Below are 18,318 nucleotides of genomic sequence, written 5' to 3'. Positions count from 1 at the left end.
CCTGTCCGTGTGCATGAAAATGTAGTGGTGAAGCTGGGCTGGTTACCCCTTTCCTGTTCCTTCTGCAGGACTTTTTCACTGAACTCAGCTGTTTTCCCCGGGTATCTGGTGCTGGGGTTACGATGTCCACTTCCTCGCCCAAGGTGGATCTGCAGTCTCTATTCCAAGATGAGAGATGCTTTACTCCCACCATCCGACTGTGGTAGCACAGACCATTTAATGGTAAGTCAACATCTCCAGCTGACACTCCAGGAAAAAGTCACACACATTTCAGGCTGTTACAGAAATCTGGGTGATTAGCTCAGATGGAGGCTTTTACTTGGAGGCAGAGAGGATGGCCTCGGGCTTTCGATAGAGGAGCGTGGCTAACACTGGTGGGACGCAGTCCCTTGACCCCTGTGCAGTGTGCTGAAGTCAAGAGCATTTTCTCCCGTGGTATGAAGTTGCACAATACAAGCCCTTTTCCCTACGTGCAGCACAGCCCCAGCCTGCTGTTACCAAAATAACACAGAGAACAAGTCACCATCAGAATCTGCCTTTTAGTCCCCACCTCATCAGAGAAAGCAACAACGAAAAACACTGTTCAGCAATTTACAAACATTAACAAACTTTTAATGAGCTGTAGTGCAGTATGCAGGGAATAATTATCTCCGTGTACAATAATTCCTGTTGCTCAGACTCCGGAGGTGACTTGCGCAGAGCACAGAGGCTGAGCCCATAACTCACACATCGTTCTACTGACTCCCGGGCCCAAGCAGAGGCCATCAGAGGGAGACTTTGGGGACCAAAACCTCTCATTTCATTGCAGAGAGTGGATCCCTAGCACAGCCCGCTGGTTTTTCACTGCTTCGTGCAATAATTTACATCCTCAGAAGCAGAACCATTAGAAAACAGTAATTCTGTGCCTTATGTGAACAGGTAGAGAGGTCTGACTGGGCAGTGCTTTGTTTTACTGGGCTAATTGGTCAAGAGATGCAAAGCTGAGGGGAATTAACTGCTTGCAGAGAAGAGAGAGGAACCATGGCCCGCTTCTTCTCATGCTCTATCACTGTTGGGATAAACCTGGATTAGGCTGGGAGCCACAAGCCAGGTCCCTCCTGCCTGCTGGAGCCATGCATGCCTGCCAGCTCCTGGTGCCTCTCCCCCTCTCCCTTGGAGCCCCCCGAGATGCTCCCCAGCCTCCTGCCTGACCCGGTGAGGCTGCCTTTGCTGCGCGCCTCCTCGTGCATGGCTGGATAAGCTGACCTCATGTATGATTTTTTCCCCCCCCCCCTCCTCCCCTCTCTGTCCTTAATTCTAGCAAACCCTGCTCAGAGGCTAAGCATAAGCTGGATGAACGGTCCCTCTCCCCCGTCTTACAACCCTGCCCTGTCTCTGACCAAGCAGAGGAGGGAATATTGCCGTCTCTAACAGGGAGGAAGAAAATGTGGTCCATGGAGCAGAGGCAGACACACTCAGCATGCTCCACTTGAATCTCTCTGTTAGCGAGAGCTGGAGACGCCGCGTCACGGCTGAAAGCACTAACAGCCTCCAAGCGTCGGTGTTCTGGGAGCAAGCCGTGAATCCAAGTGTCTGGGGGAAGGAAGTGGCTTTGGCCGGTACCTACACACGAGGGACGCTGTATTTCAGCCACTCCATGTCCCCTCTGCCTCTGGTGAGGAAGGATTTCGGCTGAGCTGTTCCAGCCCTTTGGCAAAGGTGATGCCCAGCCCTGGGGTGCTGTGGAGCCTGACTCTGAATTATTCAGTGTCCACATAGCGCGGCCTCCTTCTCTTGCTTCAAAATGAGCAGACGGGAGGAAAGCAGTCAAGATAGCAGGTTAAAGCAGGTCAAAGCCTCACCGCTGCTGCTCTGGGCCCGGCGGAATCAGAGCAACAGCTTCTGAGAGCTGCTGCTCTCCTCCCTCCTACCTCTGGTGGGAGCAAGGGGATGGGAGCCAGCTTGAGAGCGCAGCCTTAAAATCCAGCTGAGGGGGAGTTTAAGAGCCCCAGGGCAGGGGTTACAAGGAAGGCAGGGCCTGGCATCCCCCTTGTTTTCTCTGAAGTCTGGGATGACATGGAGAGTAGCACTTGGCTCCTGTCCTTGACCCTGCTAGACTCGCAGTGGGGACGTCAGCCCTGGGTGGCCACCACCTGGTCCCCCGCGGTGGCTTGGGGCAGCCTTGCTCACCCCCCTCCGCCTGTAGCACATCCTGGCTCCTGGCATCCCCCGCCGAGGGCCAAGCAGCTGTTTTGGGGTGCTTCTGCCGGCTCCAGGCTGCTGCCGTGCAGGAGGGTGAAACCCACTCGCTATTAATTTGGCTCCAGCTACAAAACCTCCGCCAAGCAGTAGGACCCAGCCTTCTCGCTACCGGGAGAGCGAGGCATGGATGCATGCAGGAGGCAGTCAGACGTGCCTGCTCATACACACACACCGCTCGCTTGCTGCTGCGGAGGGCTGGGAGTCGAGCACCAGCTCCCGGGACAGCCCCCAGCTACCTCCTGCCCCTGCAAAGGCACCCACATGCTCCCCTGCCAGCAGGATGGGGCGGGTGCTCATGGACACTCCCTCAGCCACTACATGTAGGGGTGATGGGGCACTGCTCTTCCCAGAGAAGACCCTCACTTCCTAATTGCTGTAAACAAGGAAAACTAAATAAAGAGAAATCAGAGGCAGCCAGTCACCCTGCCTGCCTGCGCCCCAGTCACTTCTATTTCTCACTGCTTGGTCCTTCACCACTGTGCAAAACTTTTGTTATCCAAAGGATCAATTTTACCGGGGAATTGCTTTCTGAATTCGACCTTTGAGGATCATCAATCTAAGCAGAGAACTGTAACCCCAGCAAGCTGACCCCGCAACACAGCACTTTTCAGCCCAATCAATCAGGCTGCATTATTTAATAGCGAACAGCTGAGCGCCTTCAGCCAGCCCCGATTGCCAACTCCATTTTGTGTGAAGGTTTCTGCATCTGGGCCTCCCTGCTGCTTGCGCTCGGCGGCTTGGCTTTAACCCCTTCTTCAGGCTTCTCTGCCTCCTCCTCTGGGCGTGCAGCCCAAGGACGTGTGCTCGCCGACGGTCTGTGCACAACATCTTTCCCCAGCCAAGATCCAGCTGGTGAAGACTGGAGTAAACGACATTAGCCCAGTCCCCTGGGTGGGAGCTGCTAGTCCTGCTTGCCTCTGCTCTTCTTCCTCGGGCGGTCAGCCATCGCAGGAAAGAGAGGATGAAGGAAAAGGTTAGGAGCTACTTAGCAATGAGACTTAAATAGCAGCAGTGGGGCAGACACCTGCGCTGTGTCCTGCAGAAGGCAGCGATGGCCCCACTCCAGTCCCGCAGCCGCTCCAGCAAAGTGCTGGTTGCAATATGGTCTCTTTGGCTCCGGAGGAGATCTGAAGAGCTGGGAGCGTTTCTCCTCTCTAGCTCACGGGTCAAGGCTAGCGGTGACAGTGCTGTTTCTCGGTGAGCATTCAGAGCCCACGTTGGATGCAGCCGTGGTGGGGCACAGCCCAGAGAGCAGCCCCAGCGCACACCCAGCAGGAGCTACAGCACCCACAGGCACCCTCCATGGCTCAGGGACACCCAAGTCCTGCACCGGGCTGTTAGTAGGTACACACAATTGCGTTTTGCATGGAACAGAAACTGGCTCACACCATTCCCAGCAAAAGTGGCCGGAGCAATGTGTGGCCCACGATGTTACCGTTTGCACGATGGGGTATTTATGAGTTTGTTTTAGTGCAGGTCGTTCAGCTGCTGCCTTCCCTCAGAGTGGTGCAGTGTGGTCTGATGCTGCCAATGCCTCCACCAGGGAACATCACGGAGCTTGGAGCGCCAAGGAAAGTTTACAGGAAAGTGTCCTTTTTTTTGTTTCTTTTCTATTTTTTTACAGCCATAAAGAACAGTTTGCCATCTCTGCATTTCTCCAAGTCAGCATCCTGGAGGTCACAGCAGCGAGCGGTTGGAGAGGCGTCTGATGCCAAGCCCACGTGCGAGGGAAGGAGATGCCCGTGCAAAGGCTGCGGAAGGGGGTGAAGGTGGGGGTGAGTGCTGCAGCCCTGCAGGAGCCATGCTGGGAGTGGGAAAGCAGCCCCTGTCCCTCAGCGTTCATTAATAATGACTTTTGAAATAATTTTAAAAAGCCAGCCCAGCCCTTTGCTTTCTTTCCAAGGATTCTTCTATGTTTTACAATCTCTTTTCTGTCCGTAACCCCACTTGCAGAGCAGGGAAGTAAGGCAGAAAAAGGCAAAGAGCATTTCCTCATCCCTCTCCCTCCCCGTGGGGCTGAACCAGCTTTTGGGTGCTGGCAGCCCCCACTGAGGCCTGATGCCATGACCCCACTGCTGTGCTGGGTAGCGCTGAAGGAACCGCTCTCTGGGTGGAGACCGAGAGAGCTGCTCTGTTCCCGTGCACCTCTCATCCAGTTCCCACCATGGGCCAATCCTGCCTTGCCCTGAGCTCCTTAAAAAAGCCTGGGCAAGGACATGGGGCAACGGAAGTCCACTACAGTGGGCCACCACCTCCCTTCCAAGTCTCTTTCCAGTCCAGCCTGTGCTTTCATCTCCACCCTGTGCTCGCCATGAGGATGCTACTGCATGGCTGCATGGCCCCAGGGATGCTGCGGAGATCTGGCCCCCTCCTGCTGGCTCCCGGGCCACTGGGCTCCTGCTTTCCCCACCATCAGCTTGCCAGAGGTGCCCCTCCTGCTCCCTTTCTGCTCGCCCGAGCTGGCATTGGGGAGAGGCAGCATACAGCGGAGAGCTGCTAATGACTGCCATCCAAAGGAACGCTTATGATAGCTTTCCCCTGAATTGTTTGCTCTCACTGTAATTGATGAGCCTTTAATGAGTCTCATGGGATGATGTGTTTGAAGGGAGCTCTTTCCTCTCTGTCCCCAAGGAAAAAGATGTTTCAACTGATTTTGGCTCTTGGGGAAACATGAATAACTCTTCTCCGTCTCTCTATTGTCATCCCCAGCCGTTGCTCGCAGCACGCTCCGGCAGCTGCCTGGCCATGGCTTACTCACTTTTGACCTGCTCCTTTGCAACTGTTTTGGCGGCTCAGCAAAAGCAGGGAGCAAATCTTCTGGGCAAAGTGTAATGGGCGCTGAGCTTGGATTGTTTCTGGTCCATCTGTGCGTGCAGAAGCAGGTAAAAATAGTTTCTAATGGCTGGACCATGGAAGAAGCACTGTCCCTTTGTGGAGAGCAGTTATATTAGGATTTGCCTTGCTGGGACATCGCTCCAGCAGAGGTTCGCTATTGCCAGTGGCCGGAGCAGCACTGAAAGGGCTGAAGAAGATGACGGTGGCTCATACATCCCAGGAGCAGGGCTGGGAGCATAACTGAGCCTGTGGTCCAGGGGCTGAAGGGCGAGGAAAAGCCATTTTAACATGACGATTCTTCCCACTCAAACCAGGGAGAGAGGCTTCTGGGTTTCGCTGCTTTTTGCAGAGCCAAAAAACACCCCTGGGTTAGGTCAGAGGGACATGTTGTGAGTGTTTTTTTTTTTTTCCTTGCGGGTTTTCACTTTTGGTTGTGTGGCAGGGATGGATGAGTCCTCCCGGCAGGGGGGAACCCTCCTCGCTGCCCTTCGAAATGATTTGAGGTTTGGGTTACAAAGAGGAGACAATTTAAAAGATGCCAAAGTGGAGAGCACGCTAGCTGGCTGTTCCCATTCAAGAGGCTATTTATTTTAAATAAGTTGACACTCACCAGCTGTCAAGATCCTGCTGACTGGTGGAACATTATGTACATTCAAAGCTGTCTTAAAAAGCAAACACGAAACCAAACTTCCCCATTAGGGGGTCGAGCAACAGAAGGGAGGAAGGGTGAAGAGGACATCACACGGATATGTGAACATAAATATTTGCAGAGTAATGTGTATAAATGCTCTTGGTCTTTCTCCTGGAATGCAATAATGCCTGCAATTGAGTTCATTGGCCAAATTGAATTTGGGCTCCTGTAGAAGTCTCTTTATATTAAGTGCTTTAACATACATCACCTTCTCAGTCTATCGATGAAATTCTATTATCCGCTCAGGGCCGGACACAACTCGGCAACAAAATCGGAGGGGAAATAAAAACCTTCACAAACCAAAGCCAGGAGCAGGTAATAGGACCTTGGGCATCCGTCTCTGGCTATTGACAAAGTGTCACGAGTGTCTGGGGGAAGGAGGAGCTCTCCGGGTTTCTCGCTAACTCCCTCCCTCCCACTCAGCAAGTTTCCCCTCCATCTTGCTGCAGCAGGAGTAAAAACCTTTATGAGGCTCAAGGAAAGCCAAGCAAACAGTTGCTGCTCATTAACTTAATTTAACTATATGACCAAGAGCAAGATTTTGCTTGAACTCAAGCTAACTCCAGCCTGGAGGAATGCCAGGGAAATTCATCCATCCAGCTCTCGGGGGCTGCCCAGCACGGAGGCGAGGATGGGCCGAAGAACGTGGCGCACCGTTGGCACAGACTTGGCTGTCCTTGACACGAGGATGCTGTTACCTCCTGGGACCTGAAGTCTGGTTGCCAGGAGCTGCGGCGGAAGGAGCGGGGCCAGGCGCAGGCGGCGCTCGCCCTGGTTGTCATGGTCTTCCCAAAGCTGCTGAGCACAGGCGGAGGCTGGCTGCGGGCTGCAGGGGCATTGGGCTAGTTCTCGGGGGATGTTTGGGTGAGTCCGTGGCTATTTTGGGGGTGATGCTCCAGCACTGGGGCTGGGCAAGCTCAGCTGGGGAAGCTCATGCTCTCACAGATCATTTACCCCAGGTCCCTGCCTGTCCCCCTTTGCGAAGCAGTGGTGGTGCAACCAGCAGGTCCCACCCTGCTCCGCAGGGAAAGGTGCTCAATGGGGCCACCGGTTGTTACACAAAATCTAGGACCCTCAACAAGAGACTGTTCCATGGACCAAACCTGCTTCTTTCCTCCCTTTTAGAGACAGCTTTGTCGGAGAAGTCAAGATCGCAAACCTCTACAGCTGGAGGCTCTCCAACAGCTTCATCAACGGAGTCAGAAGGAGGAATGTTTAAGTATGGCAAAGCAGCCTGGGGCAGGCAGGACATGCTTTGTGCTGGCACCCCCAGTTCGAGCTGAGCTACAATTGCAGGGGAAGCGCGCTGAGCTGCCATCATTACGCTGGCCTGGAGGACAGAAGCAGCCTCCAGGCTGAGCAGAAACTGCTTCATCTTTAACAGCGATACAGCATCGAGCATCACCACATCTTGAGAGTCACCAAGGAGGCAGAAAAGAGTACCCCTGCATGTGGGTACCACTAACAATTAACCAGCCCGATTTATTGGAGGAGGTACTCTGGGGGATGGCCTTGATCCTCCACGTTTGGAGTGCCTCATTCTGTCTGTTGGCGCTGGCATAACAGGCTGGGTGAATTCGTTCTACTCCGTGAGTGCAAAAATCACCACTCCAAGTTACGCAGAGAGCAAAGCCTCCCAGAGGGAATCCGTGCACAGCAGTGAGAACCGCACAAGGGGAAGGCAGGGATCAAAGCAGGGGGACATAGAGGGCCTTTCCTTTCAATTCTTTTGTGTGAGCAAAAGAGAAGCCAAGGAAACCCTCAGGAAAGCAATTGGTGAAGAGAGGAAAGGAAATGCTGTTACAAAACTGGAAACCTCATCTTCTTGCTGGTGCCTCTTTGGCCTGAGCAAAGCCTGAGATGACGCGCTATTACATGAAGATGCTTGGTGATGAGTAATGCTCCCTCCTCCTGCCTTCCTCTGGGGACTGCTCATCACTGGCAGGATGGACAGACAGACAGACAGACAGAGCATACTCTGGGGAAGGGGAGGAAGAAGGAGAGAAATCTTAATAATCAGCCTAAAATTGATTCACTTCTGCTCAATCTGATTTCTCCTAACTGGATCCACATGTCCTGGCCATGGCACATTAACTTCAATTATGGCTTATTAATGTCTCCATGATGGAGCGTGCCCCGCTGAGCACTGCGGTGACTGACGTTACGAAGGGGAAAAAAGTTACTCCAAAGAGACACAGTGTGTAATGGAAAGAGAACCGGTGGCTTTCAACGCGCTGGCCGTCAGTTCTGGCAGCCAGGAAAAGCTCATTCACCCATTCCTGAGAAGATGACCGAGCTCATTGCTGCACCGAGGAGAAAAACTAAGCAGTGAATAGAGATCTGCGGGGAAAAGTCTTTCCGCTTCCCTTCCCCACCCTGCCTGGCACACACACAAGCACAGAGGCCAAGGGCTTGCTCGTGTCTATTCCTGTCTTGACTCCGCTGCATCTCCAGTTACTCTGCAGATCAATAGGGACAGGATGGAAGAAGAAAAAAAAAAGAAAAGAAAAAGATACCAAGAAGAACAAAGAGAGTAAAAATAAACGGTCAGCCATGAACGGAGAAATGGACCTGGCTGAGGTTGTGGGAGGAGGAGATGCAGACGAAGCAGGCAGAGGAGGCCCTGAAGCACCAGCCCAATCCACCAACACCCAGGAAGGCAGCAGTGACCCTCAGGATTCCCCAGACCTTCTGGAGATCCTGGCAAACTCTTGACTGCCCCTGTCCATCTGGACCACAGGAGGAGAGAAGGCAGCAAACTCCTTCCCCTTCTCCCCGTGTCCTTTGCTCTGTCTCTTTCCACTGTTCCCAAAAGCTCTGGGAGATCGTGGTGAGGGGTTTTCCTTTATGGGAAACAGAGGGGTGAAGGATGGGGTGCGCCTGGACCATGGCCCAGGGCCATCAGAGAAACCTCTCTGAACCCACCAGCCAACGCTGTGGCATGAGAAACCACCCAGGCTCGCAGTCTGCTCTGAAGGCAAAGTGTTTTGCTCTTCCCTTGACTGTGAACATCATCTGGAAATGAGCTGCCACATGTCTCACCGCCCTGTGGGTGCTGCCAGCTGCCTGCCAAAACCCTGGAGCCATACAGGGGAACAGACAATGGCACACACCGCTCCTCTGATGGCATGCACCACGGCCGGGCACTGCTCCTCCATCTCCCAGGGCTGCTCACATCTCTAAGTCACTGCTCCTCTGCTCTCCGACTGGGATTTTCTGGCTGCTTTTTGCCTTCAAGCCTTCATTTCTACATAATCATCTTCCCTCTCATTTTCATGACCCCTGTAGTGACTCCCTAACATCACCCCCATTTTATCTAGGGACTTTCCTCCTGTTCCTTGAACGTGGTCGTTCCCACATCCTGGAAGAGGCACCGTCCATCTCCAGCCCTGCCCCCCCTGCCTCCCCCCTTTCCTGCGCAGCACTCCTGTCAGGCTCACATTGATTTCTCCTCTCTTCCTCTCAATAACCCACCTCTTGTTGAGCCATACACAAGATTTAATTTGGTTTTAGTCCCTGCACTGTAACTGGCTTTGCTTACAGCTGGAATTAGATTGCTTTCCAGCAAAAAAACCTGCTTGCTGGGACCGGAATAATCACAGGAGCAGAGTTAATTCACATGAAGCTTCTCCACCTTATACACCACTTATCCACAGCTCCTCAGTCAGTTGTCCTGCCCTGCCCTGTGCCCATCAGTGCTGGAAGAGTCAGCCCAGGACAGGCATCGACTTTTTCCTCATCCAGAAGAAGGGATGAGAGCCAAATCAGTGCAAAGCTGGGTCTTGCTGTAGCTCAGGACTTGGAGTTTGGGCCAGAAAAAGCAGATTTCAGAGTTTGCTTTGTCCCCAGCTAAGAAAAAGCCCTTTCCTCCCTGCTGCATCAGAGGAGTTGCTGTCAGGCAGCTCGCGGTGAGCGGAGCCAAGAGGGAAGCGGAGGTGAGCAGGAGCCGCTGCTCTGCAGCAGCCATGGGCAGCCATCCACGCGGGCAGCGTGCCAGCTCCGGGGGGAAGCCACCAGGAATTAGCCAACAAACCCCAACCCCTCTCGTTCTGGCCCCAGCAAAAAAGCAGTATTGCAGCTTCCACTGGGCATTCGCAGCCTGACCCTCCCTCGCCAGCGCTGTCCTCAGGGTGCAGGCGGCTGTGGAATTTTGGATGTCTCATTGAAGTTGTGTCCCCCCTGCCCAGGGTCTTTGAAGGGGTTTTCCTCCCCTGCCCTAGTTGCCTCTTATCACAAAGTTTGTAGGGATTTTATCTCTTGAAACAATCTCTGCTACTCTTAAATGGTATTAAATTTGGCCAGTGAGTTCAAAAGCTGGTGGGGGACTGGGTGCAGGGGGAGGGAGACAACTGACAGCCAGCAAGGTGCTGGTTTGTGGAGAATCCCACCAGCATAGCCAGAAGTCAGAAGTACTGAGATGACATATCCTGCCCAAGGCATGCAGAAAAGGTAACGGGCTTTGGGGAGGAAGGCATTCACGGGACACCGAGAGTATTTTAACATGTATCTTAAAGCATCAAGTATCCCAGAGGTGCTGCAGGTGCAGTAACAAGTCCTTGGTTACCTGCACAGCCATCTCCGTGCTTGGAAGCCAAAGGTCACTGCACAAGGGCATCAAATATTTAATTCTAATTTACTACTTTCTGAGCTGAAAACTCTGCATCCCTGTTCCAGAGTCTAACCAGCCCGAATAAATCGATACACCAGCTCCAACCCTTCCTGCCGGCCGCCCCAGTCAGCGTGGGCTTTGGCTGGGAATTCATCCCTGTGGCTTTGCCACTGCTGTCAGTAACAAAAAGTGTCCCTGTGGGCAGCTCAGCCCCCCGGGGGAGCGGGGCCGCGGCAGACGGAGCAGGGGGCAGGACCGGCTGTGGTTGGGGTGGAGAGGAAGGCAATACGCTGGCCTTTTTGCTTGCCTTTGCCTGCATTCCCTCTGTTCCACTCTCTTTGCTTTGCTATTTTTCCCCCATCCTGAGCTGTTCTGAGGACCGTGGGTATTTAGTACGCCTGGCGATACTTCTTAGGGGCAGGTGTAAGCCAGCCTTGGTGGCACCTGCGAAACATTTTTGCTTGCAAGTCTCGGAAGCAAACAGTTTGGAAGCGATACAAACGGCTCCTCTGTCGCTGTGGCGATTCTTGTTAGCGAGGGGTGGGCGAGGGGGAGATTTTCCCCTCTCATCCGTAAGTCTCGCACAAGCTGACTCCACAAGCTGGATGGGAAATTAGCCATCTCGGCATTTTCCCACCTTGGCTTTTTCGGTTGATGTCATAACGTAATATATGGCACCATACAGAGAAACGAAAAAGAAAACCCAAGAGAAACAAACCCCCTCCTGCCTTCCCCTGCCCCAGATCTGTCGGGGGGTTACCCTCACCCCAAACTTCATCTGCTGGAGCCACGGCTGCTCTGGGGGTGCAGGACTGACTCGGGACGGCCCATCCTGCTTGTGCTGGCAGTGAACCAGGGTTTATTGGGGTGAGCCGCGTTCCTCACCCCCCTAGATCCAGTAGCATCACCCCGGAGATTTTTGGGCAGGGTCTGGCTGTGTTTGCACAGCTGGGAATGGGGTATCTGAGAGGGAAATCAGACCCCGACCATCCATCCATCCAAACGTGTCCCAGCTCCCCCCAGGCTGGCTCCGGGCGGACACAGCCCTTTTCTCAGACACTCCCACGGCAGCCTTGGAGGTGCCCCAGCCGTTCCCTGCAAGGACACATCTGTTTTATTACTGATGCTGCCCTGCCTGGGGAAGGAGGGTATTAGAGGGAGAAACACTGATAATCTTATCGGTTGACAGAAACACTGATGGATTAGTTTTCTAGCAGTAACCCTCTTCTCATCCCTCCGAGAAGAGATGCCCAAAGAAATACAGCAGCCGTTACCTGCCGGTGACTTCAATGTTGGAGACAGCATAGAAGTACTTGTACAAGTTCTCCCTCTGCACATAGGTGCCCCCCAGGGCCGGTCTCAGCAGTCTCATCCGCAGGTCGGTCACGGTGAAGAAGTCCTTGAGCCCTTTGGCGCTCTCCAGCCGGGTGTACAAGTTGTCCATGTTCTTGAGGTCGGGGCCAGCAAAGATGGCAAAGCGGTCCCTCACCTCGAACCGGACAGTCTTCTCTTTTTTGGAGCCCACCCAGCGGGAATACTCCTCCGTGCAGAGGACCCTGTTGGCACTGGTGGTGGAGAGGTCCCGGACCCTCCGTGCTGGCATGCTGAAGGCCTCCATGCAGTCGTCGGCGTAATATTGGTACGGGTGCCAAGTCCTCCCGTTGTCCAGTGACTTCTCCAGCATCATGATGGTGGGTCGGCCGTACTCGAAGGTTATCACGATGTCATCCGTCAGCTCGATGCTCTTGTTCCAGGACAGCGTGATGTTGGCCAGCAGTGGCTCCGGGTAGCGGCGCCACGTCACGCTCTGCCAGTACGTGGCCAGCCCTTCATCCTCGCTGTCGAACATGAGTTTCGGTGGGTGGGCCAGGTCCGGGTTGGAGGCGTCGCACTCGTCACTGCACAGGTACGGGTTCTCCTGGAACAACAACAACGGTCACGAGAGAAGAAGGCAATGCCTGGGCATCGTGTGGGCATCACGGCCACGTGGCTGAGCTCGTACCGTTACTGGGCCCCGGGTTTAGCTGCTAATGTCAAACGTTAACTGCTGGGCTACGCTGGAGTATGCCGGGGGTCTGGCTCTGGATGATGCTGTTTCTGAGCATGAATTTAAGACAGAAATACCTGGCTTTGCCTTTGCTATGAGAACGGCTGAGCTGTTTCCTTTAAAAAGCCCTTCAGGAAAGGGCCTTTCAATATGGCACAGGGACAATTTTCATAGAAAGTGCTTTCCCTGAGACGGTCCCTGAGAAACTTCGCTTAAGGTTGGCCGAGTCACAAGCCTACGGAAAGCTGTGTTTACCCCCACTCCCTTGCAAAAACCGAATGGCTGAAATACCCAAAGCACATCCGTACCTCTGATGGCTCCTGATGCCAAACGGGCTGGGGGGACACCGTCCCCCAGTGCCTCTGAGCACAGCTGGAGGAGGGAAACCCGATTTCCCCAGCTCCGAGCTGGGACAGGACCAGGCGGTAGCAGAGAGAGCAGAGATTCGTGCTCACGGTGTTTCTGCTGTCCCCAGGACAGCACCCTGGCCTTGGGGACAAGCGGAGCGGGTATGCTCCGGATGCACCCGCTCAGCCCGATGTGATGACCATTGCTGGTCACTCCTCAGTTCAACCTACCCAAACTAACCAGAGGCTGAGCTGACAGGGGATCGGGAAGGGAATGGGGCAAGCGGCTCTGTGCCCACCCGCCAGCACCCAGAAGGGACCTGGGACTCCCACAGCCTAAACACTGTCCCCAGCCACTTGCTGCTTGTCTGGGCGCCCTTAGCCCGTGGCAAATAGAAGGGAATGTCAGCTAACGTCTGTCTTTGCAGAAACTGAGTTACGTAGCTGTGCCTGGCAGCCCCGCTGCCTGTGGGGACAGGCACTTCCCAAGCTGTGCTGCCTTCCTCAGCTGCAGGCAGGAGGTGCGATGGTCCTCGCCCGCCCTCAGGGACCACGGTGGGAAGGATGGCTCATCCCATCCCGGCGACAATGTCCACTGCTACGTCACTCATTGCCTACAGGCCTGGGCAATGGCAGAAAAGGTCCAGCCATCCCATTTTGCCCACAAGTGACAGTGCGCAGCCAAGCTTGCATGTTTTGCAGGGACACATGCACGCATCCGCATGTGCTGAACTGCACTAAGGACATAGCGTCAAGGTCACGCACCAAACATTGAAGTTTTGGAGGTGGGCATCAGGGTTAGATGTGCCAATGGGTTTACTGCTTGTCCATATGTGTGTTAAAGCCCTTCATTACTTCCCCTGCAGTCTCTGCCTCCGGGACAGTGTGGGTCAGACCTGCCTTGGCGATGACGTGGGGCTGTGTTATAGTGGGTACCGTCCGCAAAAAAACTCTGCAACACACTGCAAATCTTTTTTGCATATGAAGCATCTCTTTGCTGTCATTTTACCTCCCTCTTGGACTCAAAATCCAGAGGACTGGGGAGGGAGAGGGACTGGTAGGACAGTGGGCTCTGCTGCGGTGGGACCCTCGTCAGGGAGGCAGAGCCACCTGGCAGAGCAGGAGGGGATAAAGCAGCTGGAGCTGCTCAGAGCTGATGGCTGGAGGCAAGGAGCCTGCAAGGCAGGGGTGCGAGGTCTGGCCCTCCCGAGCGCAGCGGACTTGCAAGGTAAGACCGAGCCGGGTTTTGTGGTTTGGTCTGTGAATGCTTTGTGCGTGGTCGGGACCCCGTGGGAAGGTGCTGTGTGTGGGGAGCAGCGTGCTCCTGCCCAGCCCTGGGGACCTCCTGCAGCACCGGGGCTGTGCCGGGGTGCTGGTCCCCAGCTTGCAGGGAGCTGATGCTGGTACCTGGGGGCTCAAGCAAATGAGGTGCAGGGCTGGGGTCTGCACAGGCTGCTTGTGTCCCAGGGCTGGGAGAGCCCCGCTGCGAGTGTGGAGAAGCGCGGGAAGTGGCTGTTCCCATGTCCATGGCACTGGGGACGGACCCTGCACCGTGGGCTTGCTTTGACCTGGGAATCTGTTGGAGTCTGGAGTCCTTGTGACCTGCTTTTAGAGTGCCCCACGTATGCCCTGGGCAAACCAGAGGAGGGGATCTGACTTGCACAAATGGGTGCTCTCGGATGCAAAGTGGGGGAGTGGGGCTGTGCTATGAACGTGGAAACTGCTGTGTAACGTGAGGTGCTTTGGAAAATCTGGGCTTTGCCACTTCCAGTTGGGCAACCAAAAGTCCTGGGAACTACTTAGAGCTTCTCTGCTCCGCGTCTGTAAAATGGGCCTTTGGTGCCTCTCTGCAGCTCAGGGACGTGTGCTGAATGTGAGCGACTGTTTGCACAGTGAGCGGAGGCCACAGCGCCGAGGAGCCTAGAAAAGCTCAGGAGGACATAAATAATTCTGTCTTCTGAGCAGCGTGTGAGTAGCACGCTGTAAATAAGGCAGAAGGCCGCTCCGCCAGCAGCGGGGATAAAACAAAATAGCGAGCAGCTGATCTGTACGTGCGCACCGGGCTCCTTTGCAGGGGATGCAGCGGTGGCCTTGGGGAGAAAAGGGGACTCCTGTAAATAAAGCATGCCTTGTCGTGTGCGTGTGCACGAGGCTGCCAGGGAAAGCAGCAGAAGCCAGTTGATAAAACGGCTTCTGTTTTCAACACTGTCTTGCTCTCAGACATGCACCTGCCCAGTGGTAAAGCCACGAGTGCCGTGCTGGGATTTGTTCCTCCTGTTACAGCCTTAACTTGAGGGATGTGTGGCTTTTGCCATCTCCGTGTGCGCTGGGAGGAAGGGCTGCAGCCGGAGCTGCTGAGCTCCGGTGCGGTGCCCATCACCGGAGCAGGGAGGCTATTAAATGGACGCTTTGATGGATGTTTTAAAAGCAAATGGCTATAGTTTTATTATTTTTCACTTGCTTGCAGCTGTGCTAAGTGAGCAAGGGAAATCAATGGAGTGCTCAGGTGGGTCAGGTTGAGAGGTGAGGGCACCTGCCCAGGAGCTCCCCACTCACCTCCCAAAGAGGGGGAGATGCCCCGAGCAAGGGAGATGCCAGCCGTGGTGTGGTGGGGCTCTGAGCCGTACTGGGGGGTCCTCTCCTGCTGTGACATGCTGCTCCGGAGCAGGGATTAAAAAAACCTAAGATATTGACATATTTAATATGCTCTCCTGACTCGTCACGTTCAGAGGAATTGTTTACCTCTGCTAATGAGACACAGCTTCCTGCTGGGGGATGTAGCTGCCTCTTAGCGCAGCTTTACAGCAGTGGCTGATGGAAAAGGAAGAAAAATCCCCATCAGCTGAAGCGCTGGGGGCTCTGAGTACATTTCCTGTGCTGAGGCAACATATTGTGTTGCAGTATGGTCCTACTGCCAATGTGGTCATACAGATGGCTTAATAGAACGCTCCTGAAAAGACCATCCTGGAGGTCCGTTTTCACCTCTTGTCTGAAGGAGGGTGCAGCAGTGCAGTGTCTCGGTGGGCTCAGGTGGGGAATCAGCTCAAGGTGGCAGGACAAAACTCCCCAATAAACCCGCCTTGCTGCTCAGAGCAGCTCTGTATGAGCAGGAGTCTGCGTGCACGGAGCCGTCCTGGCAAGAGCGCTCTTGCCGTGTGGCTTCCTTTCCTTGCGTGCCACAGCCATCGAGGCTGCCAAAGCCCTCGAGCTGGTGTAAGATGAATCTCCACTGAGTATTTGCTGCTACAGCTGTCCCCAGTGTGGCCACGCTGGCCAGCTTCACCTTCGGGGCTAGGGATGATGCTCCTATCAAGGTTTTCTTTGGAGGCTTCCTTAAGCAGTGGCCAAACTATACAAGGGAAGGACTCTGTGACCAAATCATGATAAGAAAACATTACCCAGACCAGCAAAGGGTGGCCGGGGTGGGAGGTGGGACAGGTTTCCCAGGAGCAGTGAGGGAAGCAACCGAGTCTGACAGGCGCGATCCCCCTCCCCGGTGTCCCGTCTGGAGGGACAGAGCTGCCCAGGCATGTCCCTGGCAGGGGACCTGGGGGGTCGAGAGCAGGAAGAAGCGGAGCCAAAACTCTGCCTGTCTCCCATATGCTCATCCCAGAGATCAGGGAATGGAGGTGCACAATCCTTGATGGCTCCTGTACATCCCAACCTGTAAGCGTTTGCAGCAAGGCAGGCAGCCAGCCCAAAGACGTCTTTAACCACCGTGATGCTCTGGAGCAGCACACGGCTCGAGAGCTGCGTGGTTTTAACAGGGCAAACACAAAAATAACCTCTAAGTGACAGTGCTGAAAGGTGGGGGAGGGCCTCAAAAGCCACCGAGTGAGTCACATCACTACGGCTTCCTCTGCTAAACTGAAGTGTTCCTTTTTGGTTTTAGGTTTATTGAATTGTCCTTCCTCCACGGGATGTTCAATGTGTTTTCTGATGGTGGGGTGGTTTGAAGTCAGCCGGGAGGGCAGGGGGGAGCGGAAACAGATGGCCATACTTTGGCTGCTCCGTTGGTCCTGGTAAGATCAGTTATAGCACTGTTGAAACAATTCCAGGTATTATTTTTGAATCTGGTTTCCTCCTTCAAGCCGTGTGTCCTCCAAAGAATCTGTCCAAAGTCTCAAGATATTTACGTCTTCAATCTAAAAGTCAAAATGCATTAGCCAGGCAAACTTGGTCTCAGTGAGCTTAAAATAAACCAGTTCACTTTGAGTCTCACGCTGTTAAATCAGTCGTGAGTGTCCTCACAGCAACTAGAGGTTGCAGGTTTCCAGCTCTCCAGCACGTTCTTCTAGTTGCTCATTTCTTGAGGGTGCACCAAAAAGCACCACAACCTTGCTTAGCCCCAGCTCAGCCCAAAGGGGCAAAGCCCTGGGGACAAATTGCAAAAGCATCATTGAGGACAAGTTGTCCCAACAAATGGCAACACAGCAAGGTTGTGCCTCCATGGGGCAAATGCCTGGAAATGTGTCCCAGTCCCGGTGACTGCAGACCCAGCCCTTGGGTTTCGCCTCCTCTCGGTGCCGGGCTGGGGTCAGTGCTGGGCAGGAATGCTGCAAAAGGGACTTTCGGAAGGTGACAGCGGGGACTTGCTCCTTGAAGGAGGATTTCTTAAGAAACAAGATATAGCTCTGACAAGGCGTGATGACAGGAATCCAGGATGCTGCAGCGAAGCTGCTCCCCACCTTGCTGGGGAGGGAGGGAGTGGGGGAAAACAGCCGCAATAAAAGGCCCCAGTTTTACAAAGCCCAGCTGGTTTCTACGGCTCTTAATGAGCGTGCAAAGTTGTTTTGCTTTTTTTCCTGGCAGATAATGCCACTTTCAAGCCTCATAGCATAAAATTATATATTTTTGTAGGTGAAATTACTTGATTAATCATTAAGCTGTTGAATATTTTAAACAAACTAGACATCTGTTGTGAATGGTGAAAGCTGCACAGAAATAAAACTGCAGCTTTTAGGAGATCTCCATGCCAAAGGGAAGCTGGAAAGCAATTGCAGCCACTAGGTGCACAATGAAGAAAAATAATAATATTAAAAGGAAAAAAATACGCTAAGATTTGAGCAAGGAAAAGTAAATGGGTGATGTGAGAGTTTGCACTGCTCAGCCAAGGATGCTGATCACAGCTCTCATAACCCGATGTGATTTGTTTAATGGTGTCTTGGCCAGGGAACCCCCCGGCGTTGCTTTGCTTTCAGGGGTCTCTTCTGCCTGATGAAATTGTGTTGTCTACTCCAAGGCTTCTGCTAAAACCTCGGTCACCCTGGGATCAACTTGTTTTTAATTACAGTCTCCTAATAAGAGTAATGGCAAGGTCTCATCAACTCGGACGAGTTTTGGAAATCCAGACTTTGTATTTTTTTAGTTGTGGGGTGAGAAAAGAAATCCTTGGCTTTTTTATAGGAAGATTTTTATCAAAGGGGGAAAAAAGTTAAATGCTTTTCTTTGGCACAAAGATCTATGCTGTTGTGTGGGTTTCTCTTGGGCCCTTTCTTCTGTAAAGGGTTTTTTCCCCAAGAACAGGCTCTCAAACCCAACCAGAGAG

At 53.6% G+C, this 18,318-nt stretch overlaps 1 protein-coding gene across 3 annotated transcripts in view; it reads right to left on the bottom strand.

Moving 5' to 3' along the window:
• NTNG2 (netrin G2) overlaps positions 1–18,318 on the bottom strand; it is a 47,155-nt gene that overhangs the window by 15,342 nt on the left and 13,495 nt on the right. For all 3 annotated transcript variants that reach the window (XM_059828821.1, XM_059828822.1, XM_059828823.1), the window contains exon 2: positions 11,651–12,294. In XM_059828821.1, coding sequence (XP_059684804.1) covers positions 11,651–12,294 — 644 coding nt within the window. The remainder of the gene's footprint in view (positions 1–11,650; positions 12,295–18,318) is intronic.

Source organism: Gavia stellata, chromosome 24 (genome assembly GCF_030936135.1).
Source record: "Gavia stellata isolate bGavSte3 chromosome 24, bGavSte3.hap2, whole genome shotgun sequence".
NCBI classification, from domain to species: Eukaryota; Metazoa; Chordata; class Aves; order Gaviiformes; family Gaviidae; genus Gavia; species Gavia stellata.
The sequence above is the reverse complement of the archived record's forward strand: the minus strand, read 5'-3'. Positions and strand labels throughout refer to the sequence as shown.